The 17557-nt window shown below is 44.0% G+C and overlaps 1 protein-coding gene and 1 pseudogene across 9 annotated transcripts in view; one reads left to right on the top strand and one right to left on the bottom strand.

Annotated features, from left to right (window-relative positions):
- Positions 1-2894: 2894 nt before the first annotated feature.
- LOC138161372 (galactoside alpha-(1,2)-fucosyltransferase 2-like) lies at positions 2895-3831 on the top strand (annotated as a pseudogene).
- Positions 3832-9406: 5575 nt separating this feature from the next.
- LOC138161828 (paired mesoderm homeobox protein 2-like) overlaps positions 9407-17557 on the bottom strand; it is a 69889-nt gene continuing 61738 nt past the window's right edge. For all 9 annotated transcript variants that reach the window (XM_069088797.1, XM_069088805.1, XM_069088801.1 and 6 more), the window contains one exon: positions 9407-16698. In XM_069088797.1, the coding sequence (XP_068944898.1) occupies positions 16045-16698 (654 nt within the window). In that variant the 3' untranslated portion in view covers positions 9407-16044. The remainder of the gene's footprint in view (positions 16699-17557) is intronic.

Genomic DNA, 17557 nt, shown 5'->3' with positions numbered 1-17557 from the left:
TCTCTCTCTCTCTCTCTCTCTCTCTCTCTCTCTCTCTCTCTCTCTCTCTCTCTCTCTCTCTCTCTGGCTATTATTTATTTTAGCATTCTTTTCTTTTTAAATTTTCAGTTCAGAACTCTCTCCATCCCTCCCATCCTTCTTGCACCCACTGAAAAGGCAAGCAATATGATGTCAATTATGCATGTGAAATTATGCAAAACATATTTCCCTATTATCTATATTGAAAAAAAACACAGAGTGAGAAAATTGTACTACATTTTTTACTCAACGTTCATCAGTTTTCTCTCTGGAGATAGGGGGCATTTTGTCATGGTGAATTCTTTGGAATCATACACATATGTATAAAATAGGAATTAGGAACTCAGTTTGAACTTAGAAATTGTTCTCCTAGACTAATCATATTTAGGGGAGACAGATAAATATAATTGTTGCCAGATACCACAGGGTAACTATCTTCTGATAGCAACCTTCTGCTTCCCTTCCTGGCAGGAGTCTCTAGACATATATTCATGGCTCCCTACCAGTCACATGTAGAAAGACTGCGGACACACATAACCTACATGGGTGAAACTCAATAAACACACTCTTTACAATAATAAAAAAATTTTTAATCTGAAAGAATGTATGTGAAAATGTTGTGAATTCATTGCCAAATCATGCAAAAACAAGTATTTGTAGCAAAAGAAGGACCTATTTCATGTTTAAAGTTTTTTGTCATCTTTGCCAAGATGATGGGTAGAAAGTGAAATCTAGAGTTGGCATTTCTCTAAGAATGATTTGGAGCTGAAAGCTTGCCTTTGCCAATTGCATGTTCATACCCTGTGACTATCGGGAATGGCTCTTAGTTTGTTAATCAGTTCCTAGAATATCTTAAGATTCCCAACCTATTTATTTAACTTTATCTCACATTATTTTCCATGTAGTCTGTGTTCCAGTCGAGGCTTGGTTCTTATTTCCTCCCCCATTCTTGTCCTGCCTTCTCTTGTCTACTGTTAACCTGAAAAGTTTGGTTAAAGGAGACAATAGTCTAGATGATATATATTTTAATATTTATTTCCCTAAAGCCACACAGAGCTAGTGTACTTGTACATAAAGGAGTCAGAAGCTAAGTTCTGACTGCCTGATATGAGATTTAATAAAGATTTTAAATGTTCTTGCACAATCCCAAGATGTCTGTGTCCCTCAGATTTATGACTTGCATGTGAAAACAGGACAAATGACAAGATAGCAGAGATCTATATTCTCAGGATGTGTCTGTCTTCCCTATGTGAAATGTAACCCAAGAGAATGTCTGAATTTCCAAGCATCCTGTCACAAGGGGGGATATACCTGCTGCTCTCCTGGGAGGCCAGCCTGTAGGCTGAGTGCTGCCAGCCAAAGCCCTGATCCCTGTTCCCCAGCAGGCCCCTACATGGAGGCTGTGCCTTCCTCCACCCTGCACCCCTTGCTTTGCCCTCTTCTCCTGCTTGCAACTACCCACTGACTCCCGTCCCCTCCCACTGCATAGCCCCGCTGGCCTCCTCCTGGCCTCCTCCCTGCCCCCCAAGGTAGTGCTCCTCTGCCCCCTTCCCTTTCCTCACCACTCTAGTCCAGGCCCTCATTCTCTCTCCCCTGCATTATTGCCACTCTGTGTCCCTGCTTCCAGGCTCTCCCATGCCCAATCACTCCCCCTCCTGTTACAGCTTTTCTCCCTTGGCACCCTAGCCCAGTACCTTGACCATAATAAATGTTTTTCTTTTTGCCAAAATAAGCATACTAAGGTGCTGCTTCCAACCTGCCATCCTCCCTTCCACAACCTCCAGTGGTTCCCTAGTGCCTTGGGAGTCAGCTACCAACCCCTCCTGCTGACCTCGAGGTCCACCTGAGATCAGCTTTAACCAAGCTTTCCAGACGTTGCCCGTGACTGCCTTTACTGTCGCATTCTAGCGCAGCCAGTGAAGTGACTGCTCTCCCTGCCTTGTGTGTGTTCAGATAAGCTGGCCCAGCTAAGCATGAGCTCTCTCCTCATCCCTAGCTGTCTCCCTTCTTCAGCTGAGGTGCCGCCTCCTCCAGGGAGCTTTCTCTGATCCTCCCAGTGGCCAGTGATCTCCCTTCCCCCATTTACCTGGTGTTCACTCGCCACGTTGTCTGTGCTGACTCCAAAGGACATTGTGACTGCACTTGCACTCCTGGGTTGCTTAGCGTTGGTGAGATTTGCTGGGCGGCATCTAGTGGAAACCCCTGGGCTCCCCTCCGCCCGGTCCTTGGTGGAACACGTGGAGGGCTCTCTGCTGTGCCACAGCTACCCTTCTCCCTCCTCCAGGTCCTTCCAGCCTCTTTGTCCCTTTGTCCCCTCTGTTTCCTCACTACGGCTGACTTCCTCTCTCCAGTCTCTTCCCTTTCATCCAGGGGAGACACTGTCCTAGACCCCTAGATGTGAGCCCTAGGGATCCCCCTCCCCTTCATGGGATCACTTCCCACTGCTCCCCTCCCAGCACATCCCCTCGATAATCACCTGAGAAAGCCACCACCCCAGAACCATGGACCATGAGTCCACATCTGCTCTAGAAGACAAGGCAGTTGGTGAGTCAGTGGAGAGCAGAGAGGCCTGGGCCAGTGTCCCTAGCTGTCCAGCCTTCTGACACCTTGCTCCTCCCCCCACTCAGTGTGTCCTGACTTGGTGCCTTTTCCTTGGCTGCCTCCCCAGGCCTCACCTCCATCCCCCCCACCCTACCCCATTCCCCCCCACCCCACCCCATTCCCCCTTTCACATGACCTCATCTGCTGTCTGTGCTTGAAGGGCTTGCTTTTTCCCCATGCCCCCCAAGAGTCCCTGCCTCTCCCTGTATCCCTTCTGGTGGCACAGAGCCTGGGATGGATGGGGGATTGACCATCCTCTCCTCCCTACAGAGGCCATGACAGAGGCCTGGGATGCCTCTGTGCCCATCTTCTGCTTTCTCTTCTTCATGGCACCCACCATCTTCTACCTGGAATGGTGGAACCTGTGGAAGCTCCCAGACCCTTCAGTGCCCAGGGTCCAGCTGCCTCCTAGCAGCTGGACAGTGAACACCAAAGGCCGCTTAGGGAACCAGATGGGCCAGTACACCACTCTCTATGCCCTGGCTAAACTGAACAGGAAACGGGCCATCATCTCCCCCGACGCAGAAGAGCCTGGGCCACCTCTTCCACATCACACTACTTCACAGACAGGCTCTGCAGACCCCCTGGCTTAGCTACCAGCTGGAAGACAGGATGAAGGACGAGCGCCTACGTCCCTTGGAAGTACATCATCTTCAGTGGCTTCCCCTGCTCCTGGGCTTTCTACCACCATCTGCAAGAGGAAATCCTCCAGGAGTTTGCCCTGCACATCAAGGTCCAGCAGGAGGCCCAGGCCTTCCTGCATCAGGTGTGCAAGGGCCAAGGCCACAGTCTCACCTTTGTAGGGGTCTATGTATACTGGGGGCACACATCTGGACCATGCTGGAGAGGTGGAAGGGTGTGGTGGCCAATGGGTACTACCACCAATGTGGTCTTTGTGGTCACCAGTGATGGGACAGCCTGGTGCCAAAGAAACATGGACACCTCAAAGGGGGATGTGGTGTTTGCCAAGGGATGGGTGAAGCGGCCTGCTGAGAAAAACTTGGCCTTGCTGACTCAGTGCAACCAGTCATGACCATTGGGATTTCTTGCTTCTGGGCCACCTACATGGCAGGACGAAACACTGTCTACTTGGCCAACTACACCCTACTCAACTCCAAGTTCTTGGAGATCTTCACACCAGAAGCTACCTTCTTGCCAGAGTGGGTGGGGATCCCTGCTGATTCATTGCCTCTGCTTAGGAACCAACCTTAGTCCTTGGTCTGGACCATGTCATTAATAGGGGACTAAGAAGAGAATACCATCACCATGACTTCCAGTCCCTCCAGTTCTTTCCCTGGCAATCACCCTGCACTGGCTACAGTCTCCTCCCCTCCCCATCTTGACACTCTAGTGAACCAGTTCAACTCCACCCTATTCTCTTCTCTAGAACCCCCTGCCCCCTTATCCTATTTCTGATTATTCTTTGCCAAGCTCCAACATTGGATTACTCCCACCATGCACTGACTTTGCTGCTGTTCCCATGCTGCTTAAAGGAGCTTAATAAAAATGACAAAGCTTCCCTTTGGGTCCACTATAAATTTATGTTACATAACCTCAAGTGGGCCCTCTCTGTTGCAAAGCAATCAATTTATACCTCTCTATAAATTCAAAAATGACCAAATGATATATTTGAATCCAAGGCAAACTACTGACAGTCACAGTCTATGTTCCAATCACTGATGCCGAAGAGGCCAAAGTTGATCAGTTCTATAAAGACTTAGAACATTTTCCAGAAATAACACCCCAAAAAGAAATCACATTCATCATAAGGGACTGGAAGGCTAAAGTAAGAGATCAAAAGATAATTGGAATAACAGGCAAGTTTGACCTTGGAGTCACAAGGGCAGAGACTAATAGAGTTTTATTTTTCCAAGATAACTTACTGGTCATAGCAAACACTCTTTTCTTTTTTTTGGAGCGGGAGAAGGCAAGGCAATTGGGGTTAAGTGACTTGCCCAATATCACACAGCTAGTAAGTGTCAAGTCTGAGGTCGGATTTAAACTCAGGTCCTCCTGACTCCAGGGCCAGGGTCTTATTCACTGTGCCATCTAGCTGCCCCCAAAACACTCTTTTTGTGCAACCCAAAATGTGACTCTACACATGGATATCACCAGATGATCGATACAGATATCAGACTGATTATACACTTTGCAGCCAAAGGTAGACAAGCTCTATACAGTCAGTTTAAACAAGGCCTGGAGCTGACTGTAGCTCAATAAGAATCATAAGATTCTTATTACAAAACAAAATTCAGGTTTAAATTGAAGTCGGGAAAACCATCATCCAGGCATGCCCTGAATGACATCCTGCATGAGCAGGGAGTAGAAGTGATGAATAGACATAAGGGACTAGCTCTGGCAGACAGGGGCCTGAAGAGCTATGGACAGAGGTCCACAATGCTGTATGGGAAGGAGGCCACAATGGAAAACATTCCAAAGAAAAAGAAGAGCAAGAAAGAGAAATGGCTGTGTGATGAGGCTGAGGAAAGAAGGGGAAGGACAAGATTTACCCAGCTGAAGGCAGAATTCCAGAGGACAGCAAGGTTTTACTAAATGAGCAGGGGGAGAAACGGAAGGAAACAATAAAATGGGAAAGACAAGAGATCACTTCAGGAAAATTAGAGATAGCAAGGGAATGTTTCATGCAAAAATGGGCATGATAAAAGACAAAAATGGCAGGGAATTAACAGAAGTAGAAGAGGTTAAGTATCAAAAAATATACAGAACTATACAAGGATGATCTTAACATCACCAATAACCATGACAGTGTGGCCAGACATCCTGGAGAATGAAGTCAAGTGCATCCTAGGGAGCATTGCTAATGATAAGGCTGGTGAAGATGATGGAATTCCAGTGGAGTTATTTTATTTCAAATCCTCAAAAATGATGCTAGAAAAGTGCTGCATTCAATATGCCAGCAAATTTGGAGAACTCAACAGTGGTCGCTGGATTAGAAAAGATCCTTCCTAAAGTAAGGTGACACCAAAGAACATTCCAATTATCAAACAATTGTATTCCTTTCACGTGCCAGCTAGGTTATGCTTAAGATTCTGCAAGCTAGGCTTCAGCAATATGTGAACTGAGAACTACCTGAAGAGAGGGCTGGTTTTCAAAGAGGCAGAGGAACTAGAGACCAAATTGCCAAGATTTGGTGGATTGTGGAGGAAGCAAGGGAGCTCCAGAAAAACATCTCCTTCTGCTTCATTGACTACACTAAAGCCTTTGACTGTGAGAATCACAATAAAATGTGGCATGTCCTCAAAGACATGGGAGAACCAGGTCATTGTATTTGTCTCCTGAAGAACCTGCATGAGAGCCAAAGAGCAACAGTTAAAACAGAACATGGAACAAGTGATCGGTTCAAGATTGGAAAGGAGTATGACCAGGCTATGAACTGTCATCTTGTTTATTTAATTTATACGCAGAGCTCTTATTGTTGAGCTGTTTCAATTGTGTCTGACTCTTCATGACCCTTTTTTGGGGGGGGGGATTCTTGGCAAAGATAATGGAGCAGTTTACAACACTTTCTTTCTCCAGCTCATTTTACAGATGAGGAACTGAGACAAACAGGGATAAGTGACTTGCCCAGGGTCGCACAGCTAAGAAGTGTCTGAGGCCAGATTAGAACTTTTGAAGATGTCCTGATTGCAAACCCAGTACTGTATCCACTGTGCCATCAAGCTGCCCTATATGCAGAAGAGATCATGCAACATACCAGGTTGGACCAAGAAAAAGTCAGAATTAAGAGTGCTAGAAGAAATATCAGCAGTCTCAGACATGCAAATGATACTGCTCCGATGACAGAAGGTGAAGAAGGCTTAAGAAGTCTTTTGATAAGTGTGAAGGAGGAGAGTGTAAAAGCTGAGATATGCAGGTGATACTACTAATAGCAGAAAGTGAAGAATTTGGAAGCCTTCTGATGAGGGTGGTGTTGGTCATCCTTAGTCCAAAAGCTGGGGTTTTCCTAGATCTCCCAAAACTCTGGGGAAGCGAGCAAAAAGAAGTCAGTTACAAAGCATTAAGTGGTCAATTTGTCTGGAATTCTCCTAAGCTTTCCTCCATCTAAGGCCTAACAGGCAATCTTGAAGGCCTGAAAGCATGGCAATGGCATGGCAATGCATAGTTTGAGTGTCTGGTAGGTAGAAAAAAAGACACAACTGAACATGGAAGAGAGGAAGATGGTGGCTTGTGTCAAGACAAACACGCACTACTGCCTTTGGGTCTGGCCAGAAGCCTTGAAAGGGCAGCTCATATAGATGCCAACGCTTGTAATACAGGCCTGAGGCAAGATAGATCAGATTAGGCAAAAGGGCTTGTGGTTCTGGTAGGACTAACTTGTGAAAGATAATCCATCCTATAAACAGGCAGTTTTCAGAAGAGATCAAAGTCACAAGAAAAAATGTTCTAAGTCACTACTGAGTAGAGAAATGCACATTAAAACAACTCTGAGATACCACCTCACACCTATCAGATTGGCTAACATGACAGAAAAGGAAAATGACTAATGTGGAGGGGATGTGGAAAGATTGGAACACTAATGCATTGTTGGTGGAGTTGTGAACTGGTCTAACCTTTCTGGAGAACAATCTGGAATTATGCCTAAAAGGCTATAAAATTGTACAGACCCTTTGATCCAGCAATACCACTACTAGGTGTGTATACCAAAAAGATAAAAGGGAAAAATAAATATTTGTACAAAAATATTTATAGCAGCTCTTTTGGGGTTGGAAATCAAGGGAATGCCCATCAACTAGTGAATGGCTGAACAAGTTGTGGCATGTGATTGTGATGGAATACCATTGTGTTATAGGAATAGACAAACAGAATGGCTTCAGAAAAAATCTGGGGAAACTTATATGAACTCACGCAAAGTGAAGTAAGCAGAAACAGGAGATGTACACAGTAACAGCAATATCATTAAGGATGATTAATGGTGAAAGACTTCACCATTCTGATCAAGACAATAATCCAAGACAACTCCAAAGGACCCATGATGAAAAAATTCTATTCACCTCCAGAGACAGAACTGATGAACCCTGAATGAAGATTGAAGCATGCTTTTAAAAACATTATTTTTCTTGTGCTTTTGGGTTTGTTTTTTGGTTTTGTTTTGCAATGTGGTGAATATGGAAATATAGTTTGCATGCCTTTATATGTATAATAGATATCATATTACTTGCCTTCTCAAGAAAGGGGAAGGAGTGGGAGGCAGAAGAGAATTGGAACTCAAAATTTTTTAAAGTGAATATTTAAAAAGTTTTACATGTAATTGAGAAATATTTAATGAAATTAAAATATATTTTAAAAATAAAACACAAAAACAAGAAGAAAAAAAAGACAATCCATCCTCAACTAATAAGTCAGTAAAAAAGAAAATATTTCCCCATTGTTACAAATCCTGCCTTCAAGATATCCACCTTTGAGGATAGTACAATCCCATTCCCAATGCATGCATCTCACACTGGAAAAACATCTTTTTTTACCATAGTATCTTCCCAGAAAAGTACAAGTTTGAGGTATATGCCAGCCCACCAGTTCCCTGGAATGGGAGGCGGTATGATATAATACAAGATGAGACAAGGCCTGGAGCCCAGTAGACTGACCTCTGACACTCACCGGCCATGTGACTTTAGGCAAGTAACTTAACTTCCCCCAGTCTGTTTCTTCATCTGTAGTACTGTAATAATAATAATAATACCAGGAACATCAGTTTCTTAGGATGGTTGGAGGCTAGAAAGAAAAACAGTTGATATAAAAAAGAAAAGTAAAAAGTAAATCCCCTCTTCTCTCTCTTGAGACTTGAGAATTATTATTTATCAGGATTAAAATCCTCATTATTACACAAAACTAGTCCAAAAAGTTTGCTTATTCATTCATTGTCCTGCCAGAAAATATTTTTTGCTAACAATTTCCAGTAATTCCACTGCCAATGTATTGATCAAGGACATTGACTATCCAAAGGAGGTTTTCCTTTTTCTTGTTTTTCAAGAAGGGCACAAAGTAGAGTGGTGAGAATGCAGTGTCTGTTACACATGGGCTGTGGGCTCACATCTCAACTCCTTCCATTCCTAGTTATATGTGACCTCAGAATCTGGGCAAGCCTTAACCTCAGCTTCTAAAAACCCTTATTTCCATATCTGATCCCCATATGTGTAAGTAGAAAGAATCTATCCATTCCTTAACTCCTTTCTTTTGTAGGAATCACTCAAATCCTGTTAACACTCCCTTCCCTCCCCCCTCCCCATTTAGTTCTGTCTTTGTAGGTTATGCTATTTTAGGGAAACATCATGAGTTCCTTTTTTTTTTTTTTAATAAAATCCTATTTTAATCTCTTTTCTTATGCATTATATGTATTCTTATATGTATTATAATCCTGCTCTATATAACTTTCTTCCAAAATTAAAAGCATTCTGGCTGCTTGCAAAATCTGTTTAGCAAGGAAATTTTGAAATTTGCTACATGCTTTGGAGTTTCAAGCATCAAATGATCCTCGGATAGCAATCTACAGATTCAATCAATCAGTACTTTATCATCTATATTCAAATTTCCTAGTTTTCTTATATTACTTCCTGCAGGATGGCATTCAAGTAAACTCACCCCCTTTTTTTCTGGGACATCTACATTATCTCCACAAATACCGTCTTCAACTCAGTTCATTATACTTGTGTAGAATCCATGTACTTTCCAAAAAGTTGTCTTTTGCTGCTCTTCTAGCAAATTTTCTTCCACTTCTGTATTCCAAATCTGTCCTTTTTCAGGGTCTCTGCTATTTTGGAAAGATTCTCCATTCTGATTTCTAAGTTATCTACTCTGTCACCTTTTTTTCTGACTTCCAACCAATTTCCATTCTCTTATTAAGCTTGGAATATAAATATAGAAGTAATAAAGTTCTTGCCCTCAGAGAGCTTATATTATAAGCAGAGACAACACACATGGGGAATAATAGCCAGGGAGGGCAGTTTCAGTCTCAGAAGTCATAGGAATGGTAGCTGATTAATACCCCCTTTCTAGAAACTCAACCATTATTGATTTGATTACTGTGTGCAGAGCACTGGGTAGAAATCTGGGGTTGGAAGATACACATACAGGGACGGGTCAGATGGCAAGAAGGGGTGTGCAGTGAACTGGATGGTAGGTGAAGAGTGGCCTGGGCTAGGGCTGGAAAGTTATAGTGGACTGAACTAGGTGAATTTGCATTCACTCACCAATAAAAAGAGCTCAGGGCTAAAGCAGGTAGACTGAGTAGGATCTGGAAGTATGTCTGTTCTACAATTTCACCTTGCATTATGTCTCCCCTATCCTGATGACCTAATTTAAACTTCAGTAGGTTCGGGCATATTTCTCTTTGTTTTGAAGTGGTTTGGTTGGAGTCGTACTGAAAACAAAGGTTCTGCCATCTTGGTGATCACATTACCTTCATTTTATATCTTCAGAATTCTTCTATTGAGACCTTCCCTTCTTTAAGTTATAGGATCATACCTATCATTTCTTCTGATTCTTTGAAATCTGCTTTCCCAAAGTCTAGGGTACATGTCAGACTGCCTGACTTCCCTCTTGTCTTTCATGAGCCACGGCTCAGAGTTAAGTGACTTGTCCACTGGTCACACATCAATTAAGTATCCCAGAACGGATGTAAACCCAGGTTTCTCCAGATCTGCTATCCTCCCCCTGCCCCAGACCATGTTATTCTTCAAATCCAAATCCTGGTCAGTCATCATCTGTTAAACCAACTGCTCATTTCTCAAATGTGCCTGTCTCTTCTGAAGCTTTTGCATTTAATCAACAGCTATAATGAAAATACAACCTGTGCCCATAAAATCTTCACAATCTTAATGCATTTTTTTAAAAAGATCTGTGAGTTTTAGTGGACTAGTTCAATATAGGAGCAGCTAGGTGGTGTCATGGAGTCATGACTGGGCCTGGAGTCAGGAAGACCTAAGTTCAAATTTGGCTGAAGACACTAACTAGCTGTGTGGTGACTCTGGGCAAGTCACTTAACTATTTGCTTCAGTTTCCACATCTGTAAAATGAGCTGGAAAAAGAAATGGCAAACCTCTCCAGTACCTTTGCCAAGAAAACCCCAAATGTGGTCATGAAGAACTAGATATGACTAAACAACTATGAGCTAGCAACATGATATGACAATGAAAAAAACTAGCGCAGTCTTGGGCTGCATTATTCAGGACAGAGCTTAGAGAAATGCAAATCTATACAACCTCAAGGCTTCACCTCACTCCAAGAAAACTTGAGAAGATGACAAAAGATGGGGATAGCCAATGTTGGAGAGTTTGGGAAAGGTTGGCATACCAAAGTAATGTTGGTGGAGCTGTGAAATGGTTACAAACCATTCTGGAAGGCAATTTTGAATTTTGAGAGTAAAGTGACGAATGTCCACACCCAGAGATTCTGCTGCTGTCACTGAAGAAAAGAAAGGCCCCAATATATGTTGTTGTTCAGATGTGTCCAGTTCTTGGTTGTGTTCCTGACTCCAGGTCCAACGCTCTATCCACTGCCCATCCCAATATATGCCAAAATAGTTATGGTAGCATTTTCTGTAGCAGCAAAGCACCAATATAGGTCGTGTGTTAGGGAAATGGATAAACAATTGTGGCACATGAAAGTAATGAAATATTACTGTGCTATAAGAAATGACAAATGTGATGAACATGAAGCACTGAAAACGCATGAACCAATGTAAGCAGAGCCAAGAAAACATACGGAGTAACCAGAAAGAAAAACCACCACAAAACAATCAAAAGCTAATATTGCAAAATTAGAAAGTACAAACCGGGCCCCAAGGAAGAGATATGGGAATATACCTCCCTCACTCCTTAGCAGAAGGTGGTGGAGGCAGACAGGAAGGATAAGCCATAGATATGCAATATATACTGTATATATTTTAGACTTTTTTCAGTGAATTGACCGTTTTGATTATTTTCTCTTCCTCTTTTTTTTTTCTTTAAAAAAATCTTTGTTTGAAGGGATGTTTGGCTCTCTGGAAGGGAGAAGGGGGAGGAATATAGGTGGAAATAGGTTATGTCAAAACAAGCTATCAATGAAAATATTTTTAAAGCTTGGCGCCAAAGAAGAGATCTGAGAAAATGTCACCTTCCCTTCCTCTTTTCCCCTTCCCCCCTCCTTTGCAGAGTTCAGGATCTATGAGTGTGAAACATTGCTAATATTGGGCTTTCTTTTTGTTTTGTTGAATAATTTTGCTGAGTTTTTTTCCTTCTTTCTCTTAAAAAATTCTTTGTGGGGGGCGGCCAGGTAGCACAGCGAGTAAGAGCACTGGCTCCAGTATTGAGAAGACCTGGAGATCGAATCCCGGGCTCAGACACTTAGCACCCATCCAGAAACACCTGGCCGTGTAACCTTGAGCAAGTTACTTAACCCCAATTGCTTAGGGGTGGCCAGGTGGCTCAGCAAGTAAGAGCACCGGCTCCAGTGTTAGGACGACCTGGAGATCGAATCCCGGGCTCACTCAGCACCACACCCAGAAATAACTGGCCGTGTAACCTTGAGCAAGTTACTTAACCCTGATTGCTTAATAAAAAAAAAAATAAAATAAAAATTTCCAAGTGAATGTGTGGCATTATTAAAAAAAAAATTCTTTGTGATAAGGGACAATTGTCTGAGAGAGGGATGGAAAAGAGGAAGAATACAGAGAGAAATCTAGGTGATGTCAAAATAGAAAATATAGCCATAAAAATCTACTGTTTTTTTTTAAAGAAGCATACTTCTAGGAACAGAGGTGACATTCCCACTGTATACTCTGCCCATGTCAGACTTCAGCTGGAGTACTGTGTTCGGTTCTAGGCATCAAGATGTAAGAAGAACGCTGATAAACTGTTGGGTTCCTGAAGAAAAGTAACTAGGATAGTGGAGGGCATTGAGTCTGTGTCATAGGAGGGTGAGCAGGAAGGCAAAACCAAAAGCAATGAGTGCCAGTCACAGAAAGACCCATTGAGCTTGACATCAGGGAAAAGTCCCTCAGCAATTAAAGGTGCCCAAGAGAAGGGGAGGGCTGCCCTTCTTTGGAGGTCCTCAGGCAGAGGCAGCTGAGCACTCAATGGGATCTCCTTTTTGAATGGGTTGAACTAGAAGGCAGTTCCAGCTCTCAAATTCTTCAATTCTATAAGACTTTAGAATAAACAAGTTTAAAAATCGGAATGCTGGAGTCTTAAGAGGAAACACAGATTAAACTAATCAGAGATTTCCTATAAGACCTCTAACACCGAGGAACTTCATGTGTATACCCAGTACGGTTGGACTTTGCACATGCATTTTTCTGCCATCGTTTCATATGACTGCATTCTGACCATTTCTTGGGCCAGGTACACATTCACATTTTTACAGCACTTCTTCAACTGTGGGTCAAGATCTCAAAAGGGTTCCAGACCCACAGTTCCAAGAATCGCTGAAGGGGTCTCGAGTGGAAAAAACCTAAAAAGCCTTGGACTAAGCAACTTGCACGAGTGAACAGGTAGATGTGGTACTTTGTACTCTAGGATGAAGTTCCTCTAGACCTGGAATTAAACAATTTCTTATGTAGAAATTGTATCCTCTTCCCTTCATTCAAAGGCAGTATTGGAAAGAGTACTGGCTCCAGTGTTGGTGACGAGTTCAAATTCTGCCTGGGGCCAGGTCTGCTCCTCCCACGGGTGAATCCTTCCCATTCTCCATTTTGGGAAGGGGCCAAGGCCAGCCAAGCTTCATTCACCTCCTGGTTCTGCTTCCGGCCTTCCACACCAGGCCCCCACATATCTTCGTGCCCCGTCGCCTCCCTCCGCTTTCAGATCCTTTTTGTGTTGTCTTCCCCAATTGAGTAAGTTTATTTGAAGGCAGGAACTATTTCATCTTTGCTCCTGTAGGTACTCCCAGTGCTTAGCAATTTACTGCTTGGTTTGCCTTGCCTACTAAGTGCTCTTAGGCAAGTCAATCAGACTTTCTGGGCCTCAGTTTCCTTATCCATAAAATAAGATGGCCTCCGAATAATAAACTGAATACCTTGTTAGAAAAGGTGCCAGAAGGATTAGCAAGTAAGACCTAGGTAATGAAAAGTCATTTAAGTTTATTGACATAAATAGGGTGATAAAAATACAACTTAGTCCCTGCCAACAGGGTTGACATCACACAACTGAAATTATTGGGAAAGGGAGACAAGGAGAGTATTTCCAAAGATAGCAAGACAGCCGCTGTCTGGTTCAGATCCAAGAGTAGCAGTGACCTTCCCCTACTGCCCAAGGATCCGCTTCACAGAATGAGGTTACTTCATTAAAAGCAGCTGGAGGCAGACAGTCTCAGAACGGTGAGCTTTAACAAAGTCAAGTGAACATCCATCATCAGCAATGACTGAGCGGCATTCTCTGTCGTTGGGAACAGCCAGGGAGCACAGTTGGCTCTGGACAGGAAAGGGACCACAGCAAGCCTGTCCGCTCTACTTGGAAGATCCACCCGACTCCTCGAGCCGACAGCAGGGCTCCAGAAAGTGTGGTGCCACCAAAATCCTGAGGATGCCGTGCTTCTTTTTCCCCTTCTACATTTGCTCTGAACTGGGTCCATCTCTCCTGAAGCCACTCTTTCTCTTCCTCCCCCCTAAACATCCTGTCCACTGGACTGCCAGAGTGCCTACAAGCCCCCCACTGGAGGTTTATTTCTTTGGCTTCAACATTGCCTGTTTTAAAGTCCTCTCTTCAGACCCAACATTTATTCCACCAACAGTTTTCAAGCAAGCACTGCTGCAGGGTACTGATTTAAATAAATCCTCCCTTGAATATCCAATTCTCTAAGTATAATGAAGTGCCCACTCTCTGTGTGACACTAGGGTAAGGGTACTAAAATAGGAGAAAAACAAAACAAATTCCCTTCCCCCCACCCCACCCAAACCTTCCATTCCATTGGGAATTCAACATGTATCTAGGTAAGTAACTAGGGAGAGATGAGCAAAGGCTTCCCATACAAAGTATCCCCTGAGATGAGCCTTGAAGGTACAGGAAATAAAGAAATGCTCAGAGGAAAGACAAAGCTGATGGGGGGAAGCGAGGAAAGGACCATACAAACCCCAGGAAGTGAAATGCCTTGCTCAAGGTCACACAAGTCACTAAGGCTGGGATTTCACTTGGCCAGGCCACACAGCTTCCCTGAAAGAATAAGGGGGAAAAAAATGGGATGGGGACGGCAAAGGCAAATGATCATCACCGTGGCAAACTCCATCAGAGCCCCCAGTTCAGCCCAAGGCTTCAAAATCTGGGCTCTTTCCACTAGAAGCAGCTTAATACTTAAGAGGGAAGCCAGGGGCACAAGAGGACCCTGGAGAAGGTGGAGGGAGTGAGTGGGTAAGGCCTGCGCAGAGAGAGCAGCACGCCCAAAGAGGAAGAAAAGGGGCGCAGAGTGAGGGAATCTGGATCCGAGTCTTGGCAGAACCAGTCACTGGGCCCATTACCAGGACTGAGCTTACTCTGATCGATAAGACTAGCAGAAGTATCTACCTTCAGCGCTGGGATAAGGAAAACACATTGTCAACTGTAAAAACCCTATTATTGCCATCTTCTGCTCCTTTTAAGGCATGACTGCAGTTATCGAGGGGGCCTCCTCCTACCCTGTTCTCTCCTCCCCCACAGAGAGAGAGAGGAACAAAGGGCTACATTTACCCACTTAATACACATCTATTCAAAACTATGCCCTCCTGAGAGGTCTTTGAGTAATATCTAGGTAACAAATATTGGCATCCAATTAAGTGGGTTTTTTAAATGTCAGCTAAGGAAAAACCTTTGTTTTAGGGTGGATATTTGTAGGCTTAATGCAAAAGAAACATGAGCGTCTCCATTTCTGAGATGCTCAGTCAGGCAACTGTCTAAATGACTGCCCTGAAAGACCACTGATGGCCCACGTACTGTCTAGTAAGGCAGGTACAGCACCATGAAGCTTTTCCTTTATCTTGGATTGATATTGAACACGTCACCCCAGACTACCCCGGTCTCTTGTACCCTTCTTCCTGGGTCCATTGTTAATTAGTGGGGCCCACCAATCCTGTTTATTAAGAGACGAACACCACTCTTTAAGCTTGCTGCTCCTGCTCTAAACAGTGGTATAATTCTGAAATACTGACTAGTGATTGAGCAGAACTAGGGAAAAAACATGGCTACCCACCCACTCAGCTCAGACTAAAACACTCCCAATTTCCATCACCAACCTCAGAGCAAAGATCTGTACTCCTATAACAAAAGGGGAATCCATTGTTTAACTCAAAGTACATCGAAGAGACAATTTAGGTCCAACAGCTGCCTGGTCCCAGGAAGCCAACCAAATCACAGGTCATGGAGCAGAGGTTATGGGGGCAGGGGGAATGGGACAAGAAAGAGTTCCATAATGGTTGAAATACTAAGTGACTACAGATGCTCCTGCAACTTGGGACTAAGGGAGGACTCATTTGGCCGGAGTGGTCTCTGGCCCTGTGGCTTCTGTGGCCAGGGATGCTGAGGCACTGGGAAGAGTATCTGCCAGGGGGGTTGCTGGTGGGCTGGGGGCGAGGGCAGGTGCTACTGGAATGGGGTGCTGCTGCAGGTATTCCAGATACTCTTGCATCCAGGGATACTGCTGCGACTGCTCGTGAAGCTGGCGGAGATACTCAAGCCAAAGCCGTCTCTCCGGCTGTTGTCCTCTCTTCAGGGTCTGGAGCCGGGAGGGCGTGCTCTGTGGGGAGCTTCTCCATGACTGGGACTTTAAACATGGATGAGACTCCATAGTGAGGCCAGGAGGCTGCAGCCATGCTCCTGGGCTTGTAGAAGCCTCCTTGGCCAGTGCTGAGGCTGTAGCCACTGTCTCTGGGAAGCCAGGACCTTCCCCGAGGGTCATCTTTGTCATCTTAGATGAGGGGAACCTGGATCTATTTGGCCAGGCTAACTGGGTCTCTGGGAGACTTTCCTGTGGAACTTGGCTGGGAGTTGAAGTCTGAGGGTTTTTCGAGCCATGAACCAAGGAGCTGTGTTCTCCCTGGTCCTGGGACTGTCCAGATAAATTCAAACTTTCTTTTTCTTTCAGCTGTCTTGATTGTTTGGCTCTTCGGTTTTGAAACCAATTCTAAAACGGGAGAGAAAGAAATCACTTGAGTCCACTAAGCTCTCATAAGAATGGCAGGTTTCAGGGAAGGAAGGGAGGAAGGAAGGAAATGAAGGATGGAAGGAAAGGAGAGAGAGAATGGGAAAGGATGGAGGGGAGAAAGAGAAGGAAGGAAAGGAAGGCATTATATAGTGCTAAGTACTTTACAAATATTCTCAGCTGATTTGATTTAAATTGGTTTAATTAACAGGAGCATGACCCCTGTAGCACCAATTCCTTAAATTATTTCTTTTAAAGGACATCTCAAAAACACTTTACTTCTTAGTGCAGCACCCTACCTTCTTTATATTCTTGGGCAGCAGTTCTTGACCTGGGATTTGTGCACTTACAAAATACATATATTTTGATAGCTGCGTTTCCATACAATTTTTTGGTGTTTGGTTTTTTTGGTAATCCTATCTATTTTATTTTCTACATTTAAAAACATGATTCTGAGTAGGGATCCATAGGCTTCACTGGGCAAAAGGGTCCAAGACAGACAAAAGGGTAAAGAAGCCCTGCTCTGGAAATAGAGACTATACCATATTAATGCCAGCTATTATTGTTAGTCAGTCACCAAGTCAATGAATATTTATTAAGCACCTACTGTGTGGGGGGCACTGTGCTAAACACTAGGAACACAAAAGAGGATCCCAGCCCCTAAGGAGCTTGCACGGGTCTAATGGGGGAAACAACATGAAAATAAATACAAACCAGCTATAGATGAGACAGGAAAGGACAGGAAAGAACTCAAAAGGGAGGGGTTGGGACTTGAAGAAAGCCAGGGAGGCCAAGAGAGGCACATTGCAGACCTTGGGCCAGCCGGACAAAAATGCCCAGA

Source organism: Petaurus breviceps, unplaced genomic scaffold (assembly GCF_028583685.1).
Source record: "Petaurus breviceps papuanus isolate PSGF00001 unplaced genomic scaffold, PetGlider_PUasm1.0 185, whole genome shotgun sequence".
Lineage (NCBI taxonomy): Eukaryota > Metazoa > Chordata > Mammalia > Diprotodontia > Petauridae > Petaurus > Petaurus breviceps.
The sequence above is the reverse complement of the archived record's forward strand: the minus strand, read 5'-3'. Positions and strand labels throughout refer to the sequence as shown.